Source organism: Opisthorchis viverrini (assembly GCF_000715545.1).
Source record: "Opisthorchis viverrini unplaced genomic scaffold opera_v5_216, whole genome shotgun sequence".
NCBI lineage: Eukaryota > Metazoa > Platyhelminthes > Trematoda > Opisthorchiida > Opisthorchiidae > Opisthorchis > Opisthorchis viverrini.
This window is the reverse complement of record NW_008751872.1, coordinates 496,790-523,992: the sequence shown is the minus strand read 5'-3', so window position 1 is coordinate 523,992 and position 27,203 is coordinate 496,790. Positions and strand designations below refer to the sequence as shown.

The 27,203-nt window shown below is 44.5% G+C and overlaps 1 protein-coding gene across 1 annotated transcript; it reads right to left on the bottom strand.

Moving 5' to 3' along the window:
• T265_08393 (hypothetical protein) lies at positions 1-25,649 on the bottom strand (the record flags this gene model as incomplete). Its single annotated transcript, XM_009174187.1, has 6 exons — positions 1-375; positions 5,917-6,021; positions 15,773-15,976; positions 17,416-17,941; positions 22,857-23,020; positions 25,219-25,649. 6 exons carry the CDS (start codon positions 25,255-25,257, stop codon positions 88-90), a joined length of 1,326 nt encoding a protein of 441 aa, XP_009172451.1.
• Positions 25,650-27,203: the final 1,554 nt, after the last annotated feature.

The following is a 27,203-nucleotide window of genomic DNA, read 5'->3' as shown; positions in this document are numbered from 1 at the left end:
AAAACTATTAAGTGTATGAAGCAAACAAACACGGGGTACAATAGAGTGATACAGGGAATCACAGATTCGGCCACAATAAACTACACATTAAATAGCTCCTGTTAGAGAGGATTTGACCATTGTGCTCGGCGACTTATTTGGCTGCATAAGTTTTTCTGTCTCCAATGCACATTCTGGAGCGTAGACCCTGCGCACAACAGAAAAGCTGCGCGTTTGAAAGTACAGGTTGCATAGATTGAAAAGGCCCATCACTGCCAGCCCGACCAGTTTGTACCATTCGTAGACCCATTTGAGGCTGATCAGTTGATACAGCGGAATCGCCAGAGCCAAATAAAAAAGCAACGAGCTGATTCGCTGTGGGTGGTAAAAGAGTGACTGAAGGGAGAAAAAAATAACAGGAAATCGGTAGACTTGAGGTTTGTAACAAATCGAATTTGTCAGCTGAGGACAGGGCATTCCGATATTTATTGTTCATCATTATTACTTATCATCACTATTACTGCAGTTATGACGTATTATCACTATTGTTATTATTTGTACTATTATTTGTCCTGCACTATTGAAAAGTACAAAACAGGAATGCGAGGTTAGGTGGACAATTGAAACACCAGCGCGGTTTGTGTAACACTTGCAGAGAAATCTCAAAAAGTATTCTAAAGAAAAACGTAGATTCCTTGTCGAATTAGAAAATTCCGAATGACGCACGATTTGCCAAACAGTTTGTAACGCCTAGTCAATTTCGGTGCGCATCCTGGAATAACCCAGGGATGGTTCCGATCAACTAGTGTGACCATGTGACCAATACGCTGGCCAAAGGTATTGACTACGACATACAAGTACCAGGTCTCCGTAAGAAGGGTTATTGCAAACCTAAGTATACTGGTTCCCATGCCCTATAGGAACCGCTCTGGAATCTCTAAGCTTTACACACTGCAGGTGTAGTTTTTTCTCCGCCGGAGAAGCACTTTCCGTTGACCCATAATGCAGCAGACGGAAAATCGATGAACGTGTGGAAGCACCAACGGTACCACCATTTTCTATGGTGAAAGCACATACGCCTGAAGTCTCTTCAAATTAACCTCAAAGAGGCATCAAATTCGAAGAAAACAANTGCAGGTGTATTTTTTCTCCGCCGGAGAAGCACTTTCCGTTGACCCATAATGCAGCAGACGGAAAATCGATGAACGTGTGGAAGCACCAACGGTACCACCATTTTCTATGGTGAAAGCACATACGCCTGAAGTCTCTTCAAATTAACCTCAAAGAGGCATCAAATTCGAAGAAAACAAACTCTAAATGTGTGAACACCGTGCCCTTGATCGTCTACTTAAAAACTGTTTGACGGGCTTTTTGCACCAAGCCTACACTCAACTTCCTTTTCGCTTTCTAATATCTCGCCCTTTTCTCATCCTTACATGGCAAATAAGCGTCTGTATTTTCATCAGTGGAGTACCCCGTCGATAACGTGATGATAATGCGGAAAGGCTGAACTCACGGGCCATTTCGAATTAGATGGGTGGAGAGATACCGAGCATGTCAATAATGCCAACAGATTGGTCATAAACTGATCTTGGTTCCAATGACAGGAACAACTGGATTTTTCTTATTTTTTTTATGTATTATACTTGTTCGCTGATTTTTGTACATAGTGGATATTCAAACATGGTGACAAAAATCCAACCATTGAAATCAGGCTATGTAGTCCAACAGCATGCACCAGTTCGAGAGAGGTTACGACCGACTATAGGGGGTGTGATAGCTGACCAATAAATCAAATTTGGTATATCAGGAGACCTATGCTTGATATCGCGGACTTCAGTTGCGTAATGCAGAGATAAAATACATCAAACTGGGATGAGACATTGGATGGCGAACAACAGCAGAAAAACGGAAAAGGTTCGCTTTTTGCGACTACAGTATTTCACCATACTGATATTTCATATCAGTGTACTTCTTGGAAAAAGTAACTATTCGTTTCAACAGCCACTAGGATACCACACAAAACTAGGGAATTAGCCAATCTCCGTACTCACATAGGCCCATAAAAGAGATCACCAAGGCGAGCTACAAGATAGCATCAACGAAAAGTAGGGTAAGCAAATTATGTTTCAACTAACCGAAGGCGTGTTACGCAAAAGTAGACTCGGGTCACAAAACTGAATACGGAAATAGCCCATCAAGTCATATTTTGTTTGTACGGGGTCTTCAAATAAGCAAATGATAGGTCTATTCCCTAAGCAAGTAATGAACCTCCGCATTGAGTGTATGGACACGAAAAAAGGTGAGGAACACGGTGACTGTTTCCTTGGCGCCCTGATCGACGTCGGTCTGTCCCGTCCCGTTTCACAATTAACAGACATACAAATAGAGGAAGGTATCAATCGACCGGGAGCAACCAGAGGGCAAGTGACACGCATCCACAAATTGTATTCATCGATTTCCACAGATGGGACGAAATAGGGGACTGCGTGGAACTTCAACGGAGACGACTAACAAGTATAAGTGTATGGGGATTGAGTAAGGACTACTCAGTGGACTTTAACTGGGTTAAAATACACAGTCCACAATCGCCCTTCTAAGCCGTGCACACAAACATGTACACGAGCAGCTTGCATGCCTGCGCACTCCACGGGCGTCAGCAACTGGTAGGGGTTGAATTACCACGTTCTATTGGGGATACACGTTGACAATATTGTATGCATGAATGCGACTGTGAAGTGTGGTGGTGAGGTGATGCAGGATGAGAATGACAGAGATATTGGAGAGGGTGCAACTACAACGCAGGTCCACCGATGTGTTCCCTTTTCATTTCATAGGACGGGAAACATACACACAAATAAGGTTACGGTACACCTGCAAAGCCGATAAGACCGTTGCGATTGTGTCCGGAGCTGGAAAGTGTCAGTCAATTTAAGTAGACTGAGGAAGGTCAATCAATTGAACGAAACTTCATTGGCAAGCAATGCGACCGGAATACATCCCGAAATGTATGATTGCCGGAGGTCTAAGGGGACCGATGTCTGGATTAAAGTTATAGTTTGTCGTATTTTTCCGTTGCTATCCAAAGGTACAGTCAGTTTCCACAAAAAACTATGGTATATTTGCTATCAGACAGAAAAGACAAATGACTGACAGCTAGTATGCCGTATTGAACGTCTGTCTGGTTAGCAATGTCACCTGGTTCGGAGAACTGGACGAAAACGGTAAGCCTAACCAAATCCATTGTAGCGTGAAAAGTAGTCGTTTAGCAAACAACACAGTGATATACAAATACGATTAAGTGAAACTTATGAGGCCGCAAAGAACATTCCATTGATTCTAAAGAAAAAGGTCATGGGAAGGCGTGGAAGTGTAGGTTACAACTCGTACTCAATAGACTGATGACTAGTATGCGCACTGCGTATGGAGACGATGTTCTGTTGTCCTGTGCAGAACTTGTCCATGAAGTTAGAGAGGAACCACAGTGCTGATCTTAAACATAAGCCAGCAAGGTTCGACCTACTGCAGTCCGAAGTGACTTCTCCTGGTCACGTGATATCAAGGGATGAAATGAAGAATGACTCGGATAAAGTGATTAAAGTGCGTAATAGCCACCGCTATATAGTCTTGATGGGTTGCTTCTTGGGCGTCGGTCCTTACTATTGTGTATCCCCACATACAAGTCCCCCGACAGTCTCCCGTTGACTGCCGATTTTAACTGGGTACAGCGATCCGATGAAACATTTCGCCACCGAAGGAGTGCTTTGCGCTTCTCACAGGTCGGAACTATTCCTGAGGTATCCAACAATACAAGTTGTGCTTTGACACTGATGGGCTAACCTATTAACTCATTCTTATCCCGGAAGCAAGTGTATGGGAGCAGGTGACTGGGTGTGGAATAAAACTGACCTAAACTACCAACTTCGAAGAATAAGGGAACTCCAGAATTGCGAGGATTGAAAATGTACAGAAAGCCAGAGGAACTCAATGGAAAAGCGTAGGAACCCGGGAGCATCGGATAAATTAATCCCGCTATAATATAAGCTCATTCACTAGGGTAACGGACCAAAGTAAACAACAATGACAAGCTACTAATAATCCAAAGTAGGCCATGATGGAGAGAAGCTGAAAGGCGCAGTTAGCTAATCCAACTCGAGAAAATCGCACCGAAAAGCGATACAGGTTGGGCGATGACCAATCAAAATACAGAAAGAAAACTACTGGAAATAGGAGCCAGAATTCGCGAAGTACACCCAATGCATACCAATTCGGTCTAAACAGGAAACTCAACTGAATCCTTCGTTTATGGTATTCTTCAACTAAATGTGATGCATAGAAGCTGATCTGAGTTTCAGTTGATACGATATTCGAGATATCGCAGTAAATTTCCATGCGAGGGGATACTCATTAAGCTACTGCAACCCCTTCGACAGTCCACGACCAGCTTCGCCCTTCTAAGGGTACATCAGGTAGGCGCAGTTCCCGAGTTTCTGTCAACGTTGTTCTACCTGAACCCGAATCGTAAGAAATTCTAGGAACAAACACGCCTCCAAACAAATCTGATTTTAGTCCCATCTGATTCTCTCTCGCTCATGAACATCCAAACAACTTTAAAGACGAACCACGACCAAAATGAGTCATAAAAAGACCAGCAAAAACACGCAACCTGTCCTTATTATTAGCTATTTAAAAATGGTATAAGCTCAAAGAGGACCACACCCTGACGATTTCCCTAAATGTTGACGAGACGTTACCAAATGAACTGTTAAGCTAGGCGAACAATCACCTAGTCAAGAACAAACTGGAGGGACTTACTCAATATTGTTTATTATTCGTATTATTTATACGCGATTAGGATTTCCACCGTAGATGAGCCAACATATTAAACAACCAACGTATAAATGAGTGGTTCATTCAAGAAATAACTCCGGGACCTAGATGACTTATTGTATACCAGGCTGGAAGGTTCTAATGACATTCACAAAAGCACCAAGTTGACCTGATCTGAGTGCAGTTGATACGATATTCGAGATATCGCAGTAAATTTCCATGCGAGGGGATACTCATTAAGCTACTGCAACCCCTTCGACAGTCCACGACCAGCTTCGCCCTTCTAAGGGTACATCAGGTAGGCGCAGTTCCCGAGTTTCTGTCAACGTTGTTCTACCTGAACCCGAATCGTAAGAAATTCTAGGAACAAACACGCCTCCAAACAAATCTGATTTTAGTCCCATCTGATTCTCTCTCGCTCATGAACATCCAAACAACTTTAAAGACGAACCACGACCAAAATGAGTCATAAAAAGACCAGCAAAAACACGCAACCTGTCCTTATTATTAGCTATTTAAAAATGGTATAAGCTCAAAGAGGACCACACCCTGACGATTTCCCTAAATGTTGACGAGACGTTACCAAATGAACTGTTAAGCTAGGCGAACAATCACCTAGTCAAGAACAAACTGGAGGGACTTACTCAATATTGTTTATTATTCGTATTATTTATACGCGATTAGGATTTCCACCGTAGATGAGCCAACATATTAAACAACCAACGTATAAATGAGTGGTTCATTCAAGAAATAACTCCGGGACCTAGATGACTTATTGTATACCAGGCTGGAAGGTTCTAATGACATTCACAAAAGCACCAAGTTGACTGTCTCCCAATTACAAAGTTCACGCTACTCATAACATCCAGAACAGTGATCCGAAACACCTGAATAAGGCTTCAAACCAGGATTCCATATAGGAAGACGAATCCCGTAGCAGAAAAATGAGCATATCAGGTAAGGAACAGGTGACTTCTTAACGGTGCTCAATAAAGCGATACAAAAACGATGGAGGGCAACCTATGTTCCCAGTGAAAAGAGAGTGCATCTACCTAAACACTGTATGAAGGCATCGATACAAAACAAAAGAGATTTTGAAAACCGTACATGAAATCGTGCGTGGGAAGCGTTTCCGGGTTCGGCAGCAGTGTTGACTCCGTATGAACAAAACTGACCACGAACGTGCCGGATTGTAACACCGTCCCGATAGACCTGATGGAAACCGAAACAGGAATACAGAATGAAGGTCGTGCCGACAGCATGACTTAGCGAAGAAGATGGTATAGGTTGACTTGCTCGTATATTACAATGAGGAAGTAGCCACAATCACACACAATATTCCTTGGATATCGGTTATTGTAAAACAGTTACAAAAAATAGGATGGGCAGCTCCAACCTGTGTGATTGTAACACCAAATGACCGACTTTGAGAGCATCATAAACACAGGATACAAAGTAGCTCCTCTGAAGAAAGATAAAAATTCAAATTAGTCACGTGATCTGAACCAACAAAGACACTGACAGGCGAGTGCCTCTAATTAACTCACCGCTACGCACAACTACGCACTGATGATGTCACCTCGATTGGTGATGAAACGTTTGCAACCAAATTGCCCAGCTCAGCGAACAAGCTAACGACCATCTACGCTACCTGAGCTACCGACATTCTCCTCTGTAGAAAATGCTTCTGTCCATCGGTTTGTGTTGGTGTGAAAACTCAGGCGGTCGTCAGAACCGCTTAATTTCCAAAAGGCGAATGCTTTGCTGCCATTCTGGTTATCAAAGACTCTGAGGAAAATACAACAAACATTTTCGCACTGGGAAGTTTACTGTAATTTGTTATTCTCACCATAGAACGACAAAGGGTGCAGCATCTGGTTGCAACGGATTGCAAGTGTGTGCCATAATACAAACCTCAAGAGATGAAAACGGAGCTAAAAACCCTTTCTTTAAAACAAAAAAGCCATGGTTATAAACACAGTTGAAGTGGTTCCTTGTTCTCATACACATCAATTTGTTGAAAATGTAACTAATTAGGAGCAGTCCAGTGGATAGACACAGCTTTTTAAGCTTCTCGTGGGAGAATTGATAGGCAGCAAACAAATGTAACTCAGATTTAAACATGGTAATTATAAGGACAGGATATTGGGGCTAAGTTAATCCGGCAACCATAAAGATTAATTTAAATTCCCCGTGAAGCGCCTTATTACAACGGTCACTTAGGCCCATAGTTTTTCCCGTGTTAAGTGTTAGTAAAGCCCGAAATTGTAGGCGCCTTACTCTTCATCGTCTGTTTTGGAAATATGGGACTTCTTCATATCAAGTTCCAACCGTTACTTATTTTTTCCACTCTTTATTCAGGTGTTCCTCCTTCACGGTTGCACGACAGTTAAGCGTCATATGTATGGCGCGATTCTGCCGCCTAAAGATTACGGATAGAATTTATCTGAAAATATAGGACAACCAATGGGTTGGAGAGTACAGAGCTTATTTACATGGTAAACTGTTGAACAGTACTCCCACAAAACACTGATTAGCAAGAAATAAGAAACTACTATAAGAGCTAACTTGAGAAAAGCATAGCTTAAGATACCCACTCCTATATGAACGAAGTTTTCGTCCAACGGCAGTTTTTCAAGGCCGCACGGCAAACTGACCCCCAAACGTCACGGCCCTCAGCAAAACACAGCTACTTGACCAAAGAATTTCTCGAGAAGCTGGTTCGACCAGCCCCGAAAAGCTACAAGATTCCCTCAAGTGTCCGTCGAGCCCATTCCGTGGCCAGGTGATGTCGCACGCCATGGCATCGGAACAGTACACGCCTGCGGTGACCTAACTTCATGGACTGAAATATCCATACACTTGCTATCGCCATCACGGGGTTTCGCCTGGAACAGCAATACATATCTACGCAACGACCACTCTCATCAACACGACTACGTTATTGTTTACCAGCGAGAATTGTGCATACAATGAGTGATCCAAAAAGGTGAATATGGAACAAACCACCAGCTTGTAGGAACGAAACTTAAAATCCAGCTTCATAAGCCACACTACGCCAAATGCATCAGGGCGCATATAAAAATCGACATAAATCAACACCTCACAGAGCTGAAAATCAGATTGATGTACCAGCATCAGCTTCCCTCCACATTAACTGCCTTCAATCCATTCAGTTCATAGATAGAAGTATGACAAACTGAAATACCAAACAATGGCGGCAGTCAGCTAGATGGGGCAATTGCCCATATGAACATAAGTCAAGAAGCAGTTGCTGAAGGATTCTCGAAATGAAGTGACCCGAAAACTTAACTGCATCAATAAGAAATTAAAATGAACCGCTGCTCGATGGTCACAGAACATTTTATGATTGTCTAGAAGCCATATGTGGACAGGTCAACGAATCAACCCAAACCCTCCGGGATTGGAAAAATATTGGATATATGGCGCAGGTGGTTCAAAAAAAGTGCTGAACTGAAAGTGTCCCTGGAAGTTCCTTCGATCATTGAAGAGATACCGCAGGCGAAAATGCAGCTGCAGAATGTCAGGACAGAAGATATGCTCGCAACAGAACTGTTCAAGTATGGCGGTCCGACTCCGGAGAATGTGCATCCCAAACTGTCCAAAAAGAAAATTCCACCAGAATTCAAGGTTAAATTGTATCAACAAGACTTAGCCCGATAACTACAGAGGCANTCAGCTTCTGAACTGCGCGGACAGACTTCTGGCAAGCGCGCTACTCAACCACCAGAAGGCTCAGATGATCGCTGCACACATCCAATTGAGAAAAATATGATTTCCGTACTGGTCATAGCCATACGGTGGATTCAAGAAAAAATCCACGAACATCGCCAGCCGTCCCATGTCCTCTAACCAGACTTTACGAAAGCCCTCGAATCCCTCAGCCGAGGAGTTGTGGTCAGTTCTCTTCAAATACGACTGCCTGCCAATCTCATTCGGAGTGGATGCGACTTTCGTGAATGACGATGGTGACGTGCGGTGTGAACATCGGTTTCACGGACGTCTGTGCAATATTAGACGTTTTGGTGAGAAAAGTGTAGCCTACCAGATTAAGGTCCGCATTCACATGTTTGCGGATGACTGTGTATTGTTCGTATATGAAGTGCGCATGATGCGCTGCGCAATCCAACAGGAGCATTCAAGTTCGCACACCAACTTGAAGAAGGCTTTCGTTGTGCACCAACCTCAGCCAGGTGGAGTTAAAAAAACTCCTCCGAACATCAAGAGTGAAACAGTTTGTGGACCATCGAGTGGACTTCTGCTACCTAGGAGTCGGACTGTTTGCGATTGTCGACCGTAGGCTAAGATCACGTGTTGCTGGCGCTACTATGTCCCTTGGTTATCTCAACAAACGGATGTGAAAAAAAACCGCAGTCTTGGACTGGAGACCATGCTGCGCGTCAACAAGGTGAGGGTCTCACCTGTCTGCTTATACGGAATGGAAAGCCTGGCAACATCCTTGCGCAACTTCCGAGGTGTGCGCAGCGTTAACGTGTAGTGTCTGACGAAAATACTTGATGTTCACTGGACTGAACAAGTGTCGGATATGGAGGTTCTTAGACAAGGGCATTGTGGTGGAATGGAAGTCACGATTGTACTAAGTCGTCTACAGTGCTTGGGATGTGCCAACAAAATGGACGGAAACAATATTCTGAAGCACTACTGGGTGATCAACTAAATACGAACCAAAAGGAGCCTAAAATACAGGTAATAATTTCTGGACACCGTCTGAAAAAGACCGGCACTAATAATCTGGACATTCCGAATAGTCAGGTCTGTTATGATACCAGAGGGGAATTTCTGGGATCATTGTTCTACAGATCTAGATGAGTGATGGCGGGCACTAGCCAACCAGATGTGCGCGCTTGGGATCCGTGTGCTGCGGCATGCCAGATGACTTTTTGCATGCACTGTTGGGGCGAGATGGCTCAAGTGGTCAGAGCGCGAATTTACTGACCAGAAGGCCCGTGGTTCGAACCCGACCTCTGCCTCTCGACTTCCCCTGTCTAGGCTTGGGCAACCTGGCAGTATCCCAGCCCCCGTGCTTGCTTCGGGTAGCATGGCAGCGAGACACTGGAAGGGTTACAGCTGAACAATTTTTTGTAGGGATCGACTGTTCAGTCGTACCTACCTGAATAGACCAATAGGGCCAATAGTTAGGCATGCTGATGACTTTAGAACTGTCCCCTCTCGGGTCTTATTCCCTCGGGGTTACACTGGGCACAAGGTGTTCAGGCGGCCACACATACAGCTCAGCGCGAGCCGCACGTGGCACTACGGATTGTGTGCACGTGTCCCCTGAAGAAACGGACCAGTCTGGGAACTGATGCAAGTCCACCAAACTTAGCTCTAGCAGGTGCCACTCTGCCAAAAAACTTCCATCTTTGTAATCTGTACGGTTCTCACTCAAGCAATGGAAACGGGTAGGGAGATGCTGCCCACTAACCAGCAAACGCTAATCAAATAACTTTTATTTTAGCACCGGTTGTGGAAATACGTTTGTATGGATTAATCGGGAATATGGGTAGGCATTCAAGCCCCTCTAAACAACACAACCGGTAGCAGGCTCAAATAGACTACTCAAATTAGTCCTGGAGCTGAGTGAATATACAGGAACAGCCTCCGTCGTTGCCAAGGCTTCCGGTAATCAGCCACTGTTAGCATGGCAACCATTCTTCCTCGTTGCCTGGCAACAAGTAAACGGAAACCAGCACGCCCAACCTGAATAGCCACACCCGTTTGTTCAAAAACAACTAAAGATGAGTTGGGACTACACCTTACCGTACTTCCTCACTAATACCAAGATCAGCGGCTACGACCGCAATCGCAAAAACAGCTTGGAAATAACATGGACCGTTGAAACAACATGACAAAGTGCACCCACTTAGAAGAGAGTATTCGGCAGAATACCTGTTGGACGGTATTGTATAGCCCTTTGAGCATTGCATCCAAAACCCACTGGATCATGGAAGTGAGCGCAAGGTGGGTCACCTTTCAAGAATCCGTTGAAATTCTACCCTTGGGAAAATTTCTACTGCCTTCCACATGATTTCTGGTGAATGCGCGTGTCGGGAATACCAGTCTAACAACTATAGTAAGCAAATCCAGGCAGACCAACAAAACTACGAGCTGTCTACGGAAACATAATGACGAATATATTTCCAGATGGTTCCGGACTGGCAACCTCGAAAGTAGATCTAAAAACTCAATGCATTTTAAATAATACTTTTCGAGCTACGTCACCTCATCAAATATAAGGGATGAGATGCCACTCGGAGCGAATTCAGTGTAATCCATACCCTACTTTGGGTAAAACTTCACCCATAGGAACGCTATGTAGATAATATGGACTACACGTGAGGGCAAATGTTATACCGGAACTTAAAACGGTTGTCCACAGTAACACCATCGTCAAACCCAATTAGAATATTTGACTGAAAATAAGAAACTTCCAATACGGATCAGATAGTACCAACTCAAGTCCAAAGGAATAAGGACTGCTCCAAACTGCTTAAATAAGGTGACTTTGTCTAAAGTTGTAGTCGTATGAGACCATCGGGAATTTCGTTCACTTAAGACTGTCCTCACAGAAGTATGGACGGAAGGTAAGAGTTGCAAATTTCATTGCACAGAATATTTCACAGACAATGATTCCCACATCAAAACCCAATGTTTGGAGAATTTTTTAACCGAACAGCACATGGTGATTCAGAATAAAGTCATATTTGAAATATCAAGGATGACCAGCTTAAGTATTTTACCGCTTGCGAATTTACTCAGCTGCTCATGTTGGGGCACCTTTCAGTATCGAACAGAAGTCAGAATCTCTTAGCAACTAGGATCTGAAGCAGAAAAAAAATGATTCTGGTGAAAAAAGATAACTTTCCAGTTTCCGAATGGTTCACAACCAACGGAACTGAGTGAGTTAGCCAAAACTTCGGATACTTGAGCCTTTTGGATGTGAACAGAACACATCTACTAGTCAAAACAAAGACCTGCGACTAACCAGGTAGGGCAAATGGGACCAGCAAAACCAAAACTTGCGCGCGTGTTAGCAAATGGTTGGTCATCTGAGTTACGGAGTTTAACGAAACGCATGAAATCAACCACGGGTCTGATGTGACACACGACAGCACCCACATTCATCTAAGGTGGACTGTTTTGGGCAGTGCCATCAAAAGCCTAGGGTCTAGCAGACACCGTAGGATAGTATCGGGTGGCAAGTCAGCCGGTGTGAACAAATTGTGACAGACACAGTACCGTAGAGCACAAGCACAAAACAACGAAGAATGCAGTGAAATACAATGGATGGGTGGAAAAGCACGCAATGTTGTGTACAAACAGGCGAACAATAGCGTCCGGTGACCCGAATCTAGGGTCAACGACAGTCACAAACAAACAAGCCAACGAGTGCTCCTCAAGGGCGAAGCGCCGCGTGGTTAACGAAAGTTGCCCACACTATTAATAATGCCAAGAATAATAAACTAGGCTGCGGTGAGAGGCGTTGACCCAAATAGCTAGTTAACTTTGTTTTCGTTGGAATCACACACGAAAACTTGGAACGTTTACAGAAATCGGCATGCCAATGGGTGGGTTTAGTTTCCTTACTCTGCCTTGAGTCCAAACTCATAAATGAATGTTGGTTGTGAAGTAAATATGTTGTCGGCTTCGGATGTTACTATAAAACGATGCCCGAACAAAGCTATTTGGCGTTAACTTGAGAATTCCCACAACTAAATACTAACTATGAAGCCGTATTAACACAGAAATCCACTACTGAGTGGTATATATCACTAACGTTGTACTTGTATGTATTAGTTACCTAAAACTGTTACTGAGACAGAATGCTTACAGGAGCGTAAAACGATATACTGCGGAAAATCTACCTCATCCCATTAGAAGTGCTTCCGAGAAAAACCCTGTTCGCCTAGAGCGGAAAGTATTTTTGTGCACACGACAGAATACAGCGAAAACTGAGTCTTCCAATAGTAAGGCCGTGAAAGAGTGGACAAGTAGCCAAGACAATTCTCCGAAAACCGGTGAACTGGACGGCAAATCGCCCCGTCGAACCCGCTCAAAGGTACTGTTTGGCGTGTTACATCCAATCGATACAGAAATCATTCACCAGGGGTTTCATTCTGCAAACACATCTAATGGGAATTCTATTGTTTGCCTTGTGAATAGTTCAACAGATTCTGGACCGTATGCTTCGGACACTTCAAGTCACGCACACCCCATGACAAAATTATGGGACTAAAATCACTGTAAAACTTAGTACCACTGAATAGAACTGGATGACTCGGGGTTAGAAACCAATTCCAGATTCTATAAAAATCTCACTGAATCAACTGAAGTAAAATCACCAAAATGTGAAAGTCAGAGCGAGGTTCTTCCCATTTTCAAAACTTCATAAATCACTGCTAAATTTGCTGAAAGTTTAATTCTCATATCTCCGTTTCGACGGGGGTTCGAACTCCTCATTCGCCTGTGAGGTCCTAATCGGGTGGAGATCAGGATTACAGAGTGGCCAGTCCAGCCAGCCGGCTCCTGATGGTGTGATAGGCGCAAAATATTGCGCCATCCTGTGCAAATTTTCCAAAATTCTGTCTAGAGATCACAACCAGAGGCTACATTAAGTGCACCAACGTCTGAAAGTGTACATTATAATCCCACTATTGCTATATAACACTACTTTTGTATAGCATGTTCAGTCGAAGATTACCATAAATTAGAGATTCAGCTGACAGTTGTTTGTCTCCAGTTAATGCCAAATCACTTAGATGTAGATTCAAATAAATAAAGGGGATTGATGTAAACTCGGGGGCTACACCTTCCCAATGAGTCTCTAAAAGGGTCAAACCGGTAGCGGGCTGCCGAATAGTTGGTGTTGCATCAGAGGTAACGCAGTGGTTCACGCTTCTTGCATCACGACTTAGTGTTTGTTCTATCTGGTTAAAATTCTGGATTGACGAAATTGCATTCCGAGATGGCCGAAGTGGTTAGAGCGCTGGGCTGAGCCAGGCCGTGTACCAAGTTGGAAACGTTTGTGGCCCAAAAATCAAGTTTGGCAGTGTCTCAAAGCAAAGCCACAAAAGCGTTAGCCGAAATGTGCTTCACATAGTCGGGAAAAGTGCAATGAAGCCACCTAGAAAGGTGTGAAGGTGTGATGACCCAAAAATCCCAGAATTTCCACCCGATCGTGACCCAGTGGGCTGAGCCAGGCCGTGTACCAAGTTGGAAACGTTTGTGGCCCAAAAATCAAGTTTGGCAGTGTCTCAAAGCAAAGCCACAAAAGCGTTAGCCGAAATGTGCTTCACATAGTCGGGAAAAGTGCAATGAAGCCACCTAGAAAGGTGTGAAGGTGTGATGACCCAAAAATCCCATGGAAACATCAAAACCGGGAGATTCAGCTGGGTTACAGGTGAGTCTCACGCAAAACCAAATTAGTTTGCAAATGAGTGTATTTCCGATAGAATCTACTTCGACAGGAAGACACCCTTACGGCTCCCTGTTTTATACTTTTAAGTGGCCCTACGTCAGATGTGGATTCTGAGACGGACCCTTCACTGAATACGTCACTTTGTGACCAACAATAATTTAATTCTTCCCAATGAAATTGAATTTATGGTGAAACAGATAGGAAGCCTCATAAATTTACGGCCAGTGGGATTGTGATTTTACATGCTTATTAAGGATCCCTCAAGTTGATAAACTAATTCCAAAGGGCATTTCGGAAGCGCTGGTGATCCACCGAGTTTGCAATAAAGCCAGTTACAGGCACCGTCAGTTAGCTGCATCTATAGACTGTTACTCAGACTGTCATTCAGGAGAAAACTCAGGTCCACAACTTACTGCAACATCAAAATATGTTTACCTTGGTGCCGCAGTCTTATGAGCTCGCAGACACACAAAGAACGATCCCGATGGGCATCTGAGGGCGATCACAGTTTCGAAATATTGAGTGGAAAACAGTAAACGTGAGCGCAAGGTTTTTAACCGACTTACAGAGACCTATGAATACTTTGTCCATCACTTGAGACCACGATTTAACGATTCACTGGAAACTGAATTATGTGGTAATCTGGAATGAGAAATACTGTCGGAGCCGAACGTCCTTGGGACGGTTATTACGTGACTAGGAAACGTAAAATAAGAATATAGCGGAGTAAAGTTAATCAAATTTAGGAAGACACTGACCGGCAGATGACGAGGTGCAAGTCCGTATGATTGTTTATGCTCAAAAGCAGGGGTTATATCTTATAAGCAGTACAACACGTCTCGGTTACTGAAGTTGAAACAGAAGATCCAGATGAAAGGTCACATCCGGAACGCGACAAATACAGCTCTCAAGAGGGGACTAGCTGGTTTGACTAGAAACCGCAACATATATGCAGCACTGTGGCTGCTTGTTAATGGATGTCTACGTAACACTAACAGCTGACCCTGACTTAAATCACTGAATTTTTTTTCGACGGAAGGTCGGCTTCCTTGAACCTATCCACGGCGTCCAATAGAAGGTTTCGGGAGGACCTGATACACACTTTCCACGTTTTTACAAATCCAAGACACCTAGAACACACACTATCAACCCCACCTTCCAAACCAACGTAACTGCCTTAAAGGACTCCCAAACTAGTTTACCCTCCAAATTAGTCACAACTGGAAGTTAATTACGATAAAAGTCGCTCGTTCTCCATTTCTTGGTGACAAACAGGAACAACCGAAAAAGCATGGTGGGGATTGAGCCACGGAACTTCCGGTCAGTAGTTCCGGGCATCAACCCCCGAGGTATACCGACGGAGGTTATTACTTCTGAGGGCTGCGCCTCACAGCCATCCACTTCATTCCTCAGCTCACTCCAATCGAGCCAAAATCTGCTACACCCTGCGTGACTAGGAAAGTGAAGCTTACTGGTTTTACCGTCAATCAATAAACCACTCACCTGCAAGGGGGACCAAGCACTAAGCTGTACCTGGCCACTCCGATTACTGAGAGCGTTCCAGGAGCCTAGGTGCAGGGCACTTCGGTGCAACACATCCAGGTAGTCACAAGGTATGTAGTAGTACCAATGAAGCAAAAAGGCTGCAGCTGCAGTTATGATGCAATGTTGTACGGCCCATGCGCAATCGTAGAACAGATTTGAGGGCTGATTTGGAGATGTTTAAATAGGATAAAGTATAGTGCAACGGGTACAGAAAAAAACCCAAAACCGAACAGAAAGGGGGTAAACATGCCAAAAATAGAGGCAGTTAAGGGAACCGATTGTTTTTTCATCGCACGCAAGCCATGAATTCTAAACACGGGATCCGTCTACTGGATAGTTCGTTCGATTTGAAACGTCCATAAGCATCGTAGTGTTAAGCTTGCCAGACTACTCTTCATTCAGAGTTCACCATTGATTCAGTTACTTAGGCATCCGATCTGGTTAACGCAGTGTGAACTGCTGTCGGTTTTCCAGTAACGCTCGTCCTAGCTGGATCTGGATGCCGATTAGGCTCCTTAACAAAAGCTCCCATCAGCTACTGTCATCTAGGTCACGAAGAACAGGTATAATCGATCATGAACTACAGGAATCAAAGAGTACAGAAAGACGCACTGGAAATATAAAAAAAGAAAAAAACGAAAATGTGAGAACCCGATGAAATAAGGTGTCACAATGTGCTGCTTCTACTTGCTTCCTCACCTAAAATCGGTGTTGCAAGCGTGATGTGTCCTGGTAAACGGTACCTTGTATGTACCTCGAGATAAACCGCTGGTAAATTCAAGACAAGCCTGTTAGTGTCGTAAAATAAACCAGCAGTAGCGCGTATGACATCAATCAATAACGTGCGAGACAATCCACAAACCCGGGTTAAGAATTAAGGGCACTGTTGAAGTAACTCAACTGCTAAACCCACCGATGTCCCACCAGGTGTACCGGTTGGACGGACCGGCGGACCTCATGCTGCTCTGTAAACAGAACCGTTTTGATTTTGAAGGATAGACTGGATTGAAAAAAGGGTTTTATTAGTCGCCTGTTAATGCACGCTATCATCATCTAGTCATTGTTACAACCTGGAAAGCCTGAGGTTCTCGGGTAAAAGCAAGTGGCCCATGTAGAAATAGAAGATACCATTACACTACTATGAGTAGTACAAATTCAACACAACTATCTGCGTCCTCACCACAAACCGATTGACTGCAAATTCAGACTAAAGTGTCCATGACCAGAAAAACACAACACAATGCACAACTCGTTTCATTTAGTGACGCGATTTCCAATAGGCTAAGCTGCTAACGGGTGAACAGCTATTTCATCATCGGGCTATGAGGAATACGTCTGAAATAAACTTTTATGAGGGTATGACGGTCGAAGTCGCGCGGAGTTAGTGTCTGGACAGGCTGTGCTGGAGCGCATATTGACAGCATTACAATGCCAAAATAACCGTTAACCAAAGCAAGGTCAGCCCAACTACTCGAAATGCCAAACTTGTGACAACACAGATCAGACTTTCCTGTCCGCGCCAAATTATGATGAACAATATGAAAAGGTGTAGTGCGCATAAAATAAATATTATAGTTGGGCAATACTATTTGGGGTCCTACCTGTACGAATAACAATGGCAAAATGCAGGTGTAATAGGTCGTATAAAATGTCCCAATGACGACGGTTAATAGACGAGCATTAAAGTCCGCTCTGTATGTCTGAACCTCTTCACGAATCGGCTCAGCCGATGCACCGAAGCACTGATGCCGAAGCAGGACCAGGGACTTGTTTTGTGGATCGACACTGTAATACGCCGTTGGAGAGGAATAATTTGGGGGAAATTCAGCGACCGCATGTGTGGAAATCGTCAGATACCGGACTGGAAATAGAGTACTGGTGGTCTTTAAACCAGGCCAGTCAGTAGTTAACTGATAGACCAGCGATGCAAGATGCTTAATCTGAAAACCCAGGTAGAGTTCAGTGAGGTGAAAATGCAAACAAACTTTGACCCATGGGGTTGTAGGAGCGTTCGTTGCTGGCACCTTCTTCGCACGTCGACCAGGGATTGGAGACAATCGAGACCAGAAGGCGTACAGGGTATTGAGTATGCGAGTGTGATGAAACGCGAACAGAGCGATCAGCGGGCTACATAAGTAAGAGAGTGTCGGTTACTCCAAACAGCCCGAAACGAGTAAAACGCGATTTCCACATAAAACCACACCTTGTCGGAAGTAAAGCCCGTTTAAAGGAAACGATCTGGATAAATTCTGACTGGCAGAGAACTTCGCTCAAAATTGGTGATTGTTCCAAACACCATCCAGGGTACACAATGGAAACGACATGAAACCATAAGTGTACAAAGACAATTAATATACAAAATGGCATGTGCTTCCATTTTTCAAGGAAAGAGCATAACAGTCCTATCAAGTTGATAAAAGTCCTAACTACAGGGTATATGTGATAGGTTCCAGATGTGCTAGCCATACCTAGAAAGCAGGGTGGAGCATCATTGCTAACTAGGGGAACCAGAATCCTACGAATTATGATCTTACAGCGCGCGATGATAAGATGTCTATGAAAAACCCATTAGTTTACTATGCCGTCCCACGCACGATACTGCGCAGCATTCGACTGGGTTTGAGGGTAACCATTCCTCAGAACTAGTGAACCTGACACACAAATCGACTGCGACGGTAGATTTCACCAGAATTGACTGGTTAAACCACTTTTCACGCCCCCACTCAAGGCAACAATTGGTCAGAGAATTAACTTTGTAAGGCATAACTGCCTCCTTGAACGAAAATAATGCGCATATTGTCAACGTTGTTCGGTCAGCGATTTTAGGCTTATGTTATATCCTCCTACAAGCTCTTTGCACAAAACCACTCTGTCCACATATGCCAGGATTCTTACGGTCAGTGTCTCGCCTAGATACATTCCATTACCATTTAAAATATTCGGTCACCCTGCCTCACAAATACACCGCAGCAAAACCCACTCACCTACGATAAGCATATGACTTACGGACAGTCGTACACAACAGAACCTAGATACTTAAAATCCCCACTGCAGTCAAGAGCGATTTGGAACCAGATGCTATAGATAATAAAAAACGTTCAGGCATAACACCCTTTCCGTGCCTACTTACCATGCCACCAGAAGGAGGCACGGGGGCGGGGGTACCGCCAGGTTGACCAAGCCTAGACAGAAGCAGCCGATGTGCAGAGGTTGGGTTTGAACCACGAACCATACAGTCAGTAAGTTTCCGCCATAACCAATGAGCTATCTCGAGCTCTACGGATGGTTATCAGCAAATTGTTGACATGCTATGGAACCCGCTAATAACCCGCAGCAGTATCCTGGAAGTGATGGTCCAGCTTGAGCGTCACAATGACCGATAATATTAGCTAGAACTTTATTCCTCCGGAACACATCAGGAATGCGGGGCAGACGTACAGGGAGCAGTGGCGTGAGTAGTGGTTGTGATCGAAATACCGGTCAAATTCCTTACTTCATCAAAAAATCAAATCGATGGATTATTGGTAATGGGACCAACAGCACCAAACGTCCAGGTGACCAAATCAACAGCACGATCGAGTGGTATAGGTAGGTAGGATAACCAGCAACATCATCATTGTTATCAATCGTAAGAACCGCGTACTTGTCGTACAGTGGTTGTACCTGCCACAATTTCGTTCATCGATGATTTGGGGAGGTAGGGTAGGTAGTTGCGCATTGGAGGAGGGAGCTGATAGATTGGTGTGTAAATACAGGTCTGTCAGTGAACTTTTAAGAGGGGGCTTGGAAGGAGATCCATTCATTGAACACAGTAGCTTGGATGCACGAACGCCATTGAGGGCGCAACTGGGCCATATCTGACCATGTCTCTAAGCATTGATGTGGATCGTCTCGGGGTCCCCATCCAGGGTGACGGCAATAGCCAGAACAGCTGAGTTTGCTGGTAATGACTTCCATGCTTCGCCGCCAAGTCATTGTTTGACTTCCCCTGACTCATTTTCGCCACTCACGTGGTTGTGCGAAAACAACCCTCGAGGAATTCGGTCGACTGGCACATGAGACACGTGGCCAAACCACCACAACCTATGCAGTGTGATCAGTTCATCTATCGTGGATGTTTCAGCATTACTGATCCGGTGTTTTCACCAGACTAAGGCAATGCTCCGAAGACATCGATGGTCAAACATTGAAAGGCTTTTGATGTCCTCGATGCGCAGCGGCCAGGTTCCTGACCCGTATGACAGTACGGATCGCACCGCAGTAGTGTAAACTCGACTCTCGCTGGACAAGTTGATGTCACGCCTACGTCACAGGTGATGCAGGTTCACAAAAGCTGCTCTGGCCTTCCTACTCAGGATAATCAAGAGGAAAATATCATCCTTAGTGAGACCATCGGGGCTGGTACAGCTGCCTATGTAAGCAAATCTGTCCACTACCTAAGTCGGCTCGTCCGCAAGAATGAGGCTACAGTTCGAGTCCATCCAGTCTTGCAGCGGCACTTTACACTTTGCAGGTGTGAAGCGCATGCCAAATCGAGAGGCGTAAGTATGTAGATTATTTAATATTGTTTGCATTACCACAGCGTTAGATCCAAGAAGAGCTATGTCGTCTGCGTACTCTACATCTGTAATCGAACACCCCGGGAGTACTTCGACCCCACAATCATTAGTGGTTGGAAGTGAGATTTCAATAATCGTATCTGTTGAGGTTCCCGATACGGAGCATTGAATGACGCGTAGGATCGACAGTCCCGAATATCAAAAAGGAAGATATGGGTTCGAAACTCAACAGTACTCAATTATGTTCGTGGGAGTGGATTGACAACCCGATCTATTTGACACCGCGTCACAATTGAAGTCTTATCATGGACCCGTTGCGGCATGATCCCTTCCTGGCTCCTGGCTTTTTCTACGATATGGTCCAAAGACTTCAGTTGTGCCGGCCGATTTATGGGGGGAAATTGCTGAACTGGACGAGAAGGCTCGAGACTTGCATCGGAAACGGCAATTCATAAGATAGAGATGTTAGGCTACAGTTGTTCCCATTACCTCAGAAGAGGATGACAACCAGTCAGACTACCATTACACGGGGTGCGTTCCCATAACTAAGGATGAAGAAAGGCACCTCACAAGAGGATAACCAGCGGTCAGTCTGCGGTTCTTTGGGGTGCACTCCAATAATAATGGGCAGCGAAGCGTCACCAAAAGGCAGCGGCGCTCATTCGCACTGCGGGTTTTGGGGGTACGCTCCACAAACTACCTGTGAGTAGGCCTTCCACCCACCATGAGTGCAGGGTTCTACGCCCTCCGCATATCCGTCACATAGTGCCTCAGATTTTTTAAGTTTATAGCCTAGAAAAGGTGTCTCGAAACCTGGCTTGGTGGCTTTCCAATGTGTGTGCTATACGACGTGACTTAGTTCGGACAGTCGATTGGGGACTACATCATGCCGAACTTGAGCTTTGTCCAACAATCCAGTGTTTTCTCAATTTAAGGCAAAAGCCGTCCCGTCCAACATTGTTTATTAGCATGTATGGATGTGCACAGCTGACCTACTTGCCAATGCGCGTTCCTGTCATGCTTTCTGAGCCTATCTTGATCTGTTTTCTTGAGTTCCGTGTGATCGCACCGCGAATCAAAATCAGATCATGGTTGTACGGCAGCGAAGCATCGGTGTTGAACACTGATGTCATGCTGCTGCTGCTGATGATAATGATGATGTGCATCGCTTCTGGATCACCGGACACACTGAGGGGAAAAGGTAAATGATCTGAGTTCGTTGTTGGCGTTTTGAGATACATAACCACGATTCTGCCTTGTATGCGTGTTTTGGGGACACAGCGTACATCAATTTTAAGGGAGCATAAGGTTCCAGCGAGCATTGCCTTTTGCCAATTCGACACGGAATACGGACGTTGGAAGCTCCTATGTATAAAGGATTTTGTGAGTTTAGTGAGATGTTATTTTGTTTATTACTAATACGCAGCGGAGTGCATAAGACCCATCGGTCAGGTAACTAACACTCAAATAACCCAGCAACGTTTGCTTGTGTGATGGGAAGGGGTTGGGGAGGGAAAATTTCGGAATAGGAGGTTGGGATTTATTAGAAAAAACCTCTTGGTATGTCTAAGAAAGCTTACTGACAGTAGCGAATGAAATTTGATGTTTGTACTGCATCACCATTTCACACGTAATCCCATCTATAGAAAGGTTGGTTCGAGTGTAAAATCCCAGTTCATATGTTCACTGTCCAATACACAAACCTTGCACCGAAATGCAGTGTTTCTAGCTACTACCGTATCGTAAGGGAATGCGAGCTTCCCGTAGCAAGCGGTAGCCCAATTTATGCACTGATTAGGAATTGATCTATTTGTATGTCAAAAAATGAGAGCTACACGATGAGGACGATAGATTTGTTGCAAGACCGCCATTGCTTGCGTCCCAGCCGTACGTCAGGATCACTAACCATTGGTTTGTCCCGTACTGCGGTTCCCAACCGGAAAGACCGCAGTTACCGACGCGATTGAGTCTTTGTGCTTCGTTGCATTTCCATAATAATTATATTAGCTAGTGTGAATCGTTAACGGGATAGCACCGCCGTAGATATGAGCGTGTCTGGCTAACCTCCGCCATCTTTCCCATTACCTAGCAATTTAAAAATGTAACCCACTGATTTAGGCTTTGTTTTTCACTGATATCGAATTCACAGCCTCCTAAAACCCAACAATCTCTCCATAACGACCAAGTCGCCCATTCCGTACGTCCAGTCTCTAGGTAAAATTTTGCTTCAGGCTGTTTTATCACTAATCTGACTAGATGCCTAATCGACACAACGACATCGACAGAAAGACGATGTTGTTCGACACTGGCATGCGTGCAATGCTGAATGTATGCACCACTATGCGCATGGATCTTAAACGGATAGGTCACCTGGAAACATGATAATAATGAATTATGTGAACCCGATACTACGAGTGCTAAAACTGTTGGAAATGCAAGTTAAAGTCGTGAGAAACGGGTAAGCCAACAAACAGAGGACTTACAAATATAGAAGCAGCACACCACAGAGAGTAGCATACCCAAAAGATATTCCAGAAAAGTTTATGTTTGTGACGGTCCACAAAGTAAAATATAGCCAGGAACTGAGTAGGGGCAGGCCAAGTAGTGACCGAATGATGGGATATGTGGACAGGATAGTAGAAAATAGCTAAATAGGGATAAGAACACATGATCAATTGCACAGTGACAGATGAGTACAGATTGAGAGAGTTGATGCAGTTACACGTATGGCCTAAAAGTAGTTCCTTCACTCTAAATCCTCTGTACAGTGCACTGGTGAGTTCACAAAGTGACTAGAAAATCTGTTTCAATTCGAATGGAGATAAGTAACACTAGAGAGATAGCAGAAAGTCATAACGGCCTGCAATTTTCTCAGTAGCACTTTGCAAGTGAAATCGCACCAAATGACACCTGGTATCACTTGAGAGAGCATACAATTCAGAGTTTAAGCTTCCGAAGACGGATATTCTCACATCGTTCAATAACGCCGACTTTAAACATACCCCAGCCTAGGTGGCTTGAACGCTTAACTCTTATAACTCTTACAACAACAAGTGGGCGTGGAACAACAGATAATCGTTCAGCCGTAAGTTCCTTTCAGTGCATGCCATGTCGTCTGAAGAAATCACGAGGGTTAAAATACTACTAGGCCGATCGAAGCCCAGATAACTGCAGTCGCCTAAGTAACACCCTGTAGGGGTTGGATTTTGGACTCCATGTTCGTTGTTGTGTGGATCCCAGGTAATCCACCAGATTACGTCTTACAACTACAGTCTATAACCAGCATAAACAACCAGTTTCACCTATGATCTTGAGCTCACTCCGCTTACAAACGAAATGAATGATTCAGTTTGTGAACTAGAGTAACCAATTATTCGTTCAACATGAGGAATAACAGTTCCAACGGAGCTGTCTTCCCACCGAAAAGACCACAACCAACTCGTGCTCTTTAGCAAACCAAGACAAGCGATAGAAAGGTTGCGAATGTATACGCTGTTGGTCATCGCCAAGTATGCAGCACACTGCAGAACAGGGAACACATCACAGAGTAATTTGGTAGGGACTTTATGCCCAGATGAAGACGGCTCGTATGAGAAAACGTACGCAACTTTGCATGACTCATCAAGTCTCTTGGAACGGTCCTGTTTGTTGGTAATAACCGCGTGTAACTCAGTGACGGCTGGATTGTGAAGTTCTCATACTTATGTTATATAATGATATCTTGAGGCACAGCAACGCCCCCGAGTAAGAAATAACTTACATGTTACCAAATGGTGCTTCTTATATGGTGGAGCACGGTAGTTAAATGCCACAGGAAAAATACAAAACTGTCACATAAGTGAAAACACGGGACTGTCCAGCTTGTCGCCTTGTGGAAGTCTAGGGTAGAGAAAAATGGTCCATCCGTGACGTTCAACTCGAACTACGAGGAACTCTGAATGGAGAGTGGTCTCCTGGCCGAAGGATATATGAATCGATCTGAATTCCAACTGCTTCTGTCTGGGCTCAGGCAACCCCGTGGTGTTTTGACCACTGTGTGCCTTGGTGCCTTCGATTCTGTCGAAGGATTAGTCATTCCAACTACACCTACACAACAGGGGATTTCCCCGGCCTTATACTTCCGGTTATGTAAATGAACCTTCTAAAAGCTCAGTTACTAGAAGTGGTGTTCGGCAAGAATGTTCACTTTCTTCATTCTTGTTCAACTTCATCATCGGTGAAATGATGAGATGAACTCTGGAAGTCTTTAAAACTCCGATGTTCAAATCACTGCAGATGCCAGCTTTGGTGACTACAGTAGTTCCTGTCCCTTACAGAATAAAGAAGACTGATGGGTGGACAAAGTGTGATTTAGCTATGAGAGAGATCACGAAGAGTTTGAGTGTTGTTGGTGCAGTCCACCTTCCACTACAGGGTCCCCCTGACCCTCCTGCATTTGAATGGAGACACTGCACGAAACCGCAGCTAATCGATGTCGGTGGCATTCATGTCGTCAACTTCTTACCACATAGCCTGACTGAGAATCTGGGAGTGTAAGCATACTAAAATGCTTGTATAGCACTCGCATATCATTCCTTCATCCACTCCCCTTTTTGACTAAAGGGCTTCAGACATAGTTGAATAAACCTTATGGTGTTATGGAAGTGAATCATCAGTGTCAACATCGATGTCACTATCTTTGATGACGATGGTGATTATGACGACACACAGTGCATACCGTAGAATGCCACAGATTATTCTAAACAAACGAAATCGGGTGATTATCAAGAGGACGATCGAAGCCAGAATAACGTACAAGGAAAATTATGAACGGACGACAAACTAAAAGTTCCAGTAACAACCTACCTGAAGCAAAAAGCAGTAAAGATGAGGTGTGATGAGCATTGTGAATACATGTAGAAACAGAAAGCAGTCGATGGACCGTAAATCCTACAATCAATTTTCAAAGCCGATATGAATTTACGATGGCGAAATCTGACGTAACGTTAGGAATCCACCAAACCGTCTTGTAGATATTTAAATACTGGACGACTGTTGCCCAGAAGCTAAGAAGGAGGATGAACACGCAAAACCACCCCAGTGACATATTGGGGAACGCTGGGAATATAACGTGATTGACCGTTGGACAAGGTAGATTGAGGGAAGAAGCACTAAGCTCCAACGATCTAAACGGTAGATATTGGAAATAGGAACCCACTTGGAAGGTGTGCTTTGGAAGGGGGTAGTAAAAGGGCGTCCGGTTGCGCGGCGACCCATTGGCATTTCGATAAGTCTGGATAAGATGTTACAGTATGACTGAAAACTGGAAAGAAACTGCGTTGTTAGGACAGACATAGGTGGCGGAAAATCGATAAATCAATCAGCAGAACGTAACTGAACCAGTCAACAATGACTACTAATAGTATGTGAGCGTGAACTACCGGCAGTCAGTTAAAACACGTACCCGAATGATTTGGTGTAGCGTATATTCATTCCTCAAGTTCCAGATTACAAGCGGGGATATCGACGGCGAGATAGTTCAAGAGTTCAGCGATTTTGTACTTGAAGCTATATCAGTTCAACAGTGGGGAAGTATAAATTGGTAGGGATAACTTCAGGAAATTTCACCAACTTACATTAACCAAGCATCATTTTTCTTACTCACCGTCCTGAACCCTTAACCTATTCCGCATATTCACATGGATTTCCGGCTGTTATTCGGCATCCCGCTACTGGTTCACACATCACCGGCATCGGAGAAACCATCGCAGCTCTGAACATGGTGTTCATATTCAGCTGATCAAGTCACCCAAGATCGCCGTACTCCGTTTAACCTTACGGGATCTTAGGTGCGCTTATGAAATCTGTGAATCTCTGAATGCTAACATCTGTCATCAACCTGAAGCCTTGAAACACGAATCAGGTAGAAAATTACCCTGCAGTCACTAGAGCCCAGCACTAATCGTACCTATATAGACTGCTTACAAAAATCCATCACGTGATCCTGATACCTCTCAAGGCTTTGAAACTGTAGGACAATAATAAGCCCTTCTTCGCTGTTACCGGGTACACACCGATGAATCGCACCAATCAATCCCCAAAGAGGGACTAACAGTCAAAGTTGTTACAGGCGGTCGAGAGCTCGTGTCATTCTCGAGTCTGCTACGGTCTGAGAAGTTTTCACCACCGTGTCATCAGTGAGGCAAATCAATTCAGGGCAGCTAATTACCGTTTGCAAAAATCTATTCTGTTCCTACAGGTCATCGACACTACCTTACAGAGACTGAGTTGGGTTAAACTAGATTACTCAAAACCGATCAAAAGCTACAACCTTGTCGAGAAGGTCGAACCTCCGTGACGCGAAGATATAGCGGGCTTTACCGGCTTGAAGTCAGTTCCAGAAGGGCCAAAGTTGAGTGACCGACGAAACCCAGCGAGTTCCAGTGCTGCTGAAAAAGCGCCTTCTGTGCGCAGTCACATCAGGAGTGAGAGAGAGTAATGCCTTACTTCCTGCGCCCTCGGGTTGGGCCAATTTCCTGCAGTCAAGCAAGTCAGACTGTTGAGTCATCGGTTCCTGGGAGGCTCCCAAAAAACCCTACTGCCTGCTGCCTCGTGGTTTAGAATTTTGAGTCAGAGGCTGGGGGCATGACCTCTGAACTGAACACTATTCCCCCTACTACCTCGTGGGCCAGACCTGTGAGTCAAGGGTTCAAGGTGGGACACCTCAACTAACCCCCCAAACGTCGGGATGGGCAGCTGGGAAGTATCATTGACCCGCACAGTTCCTCGTCCACCTATGTCCTTACAAAAACCCTTCCCATCAAACAACCAAACGTTGCTGGGTCATTTGA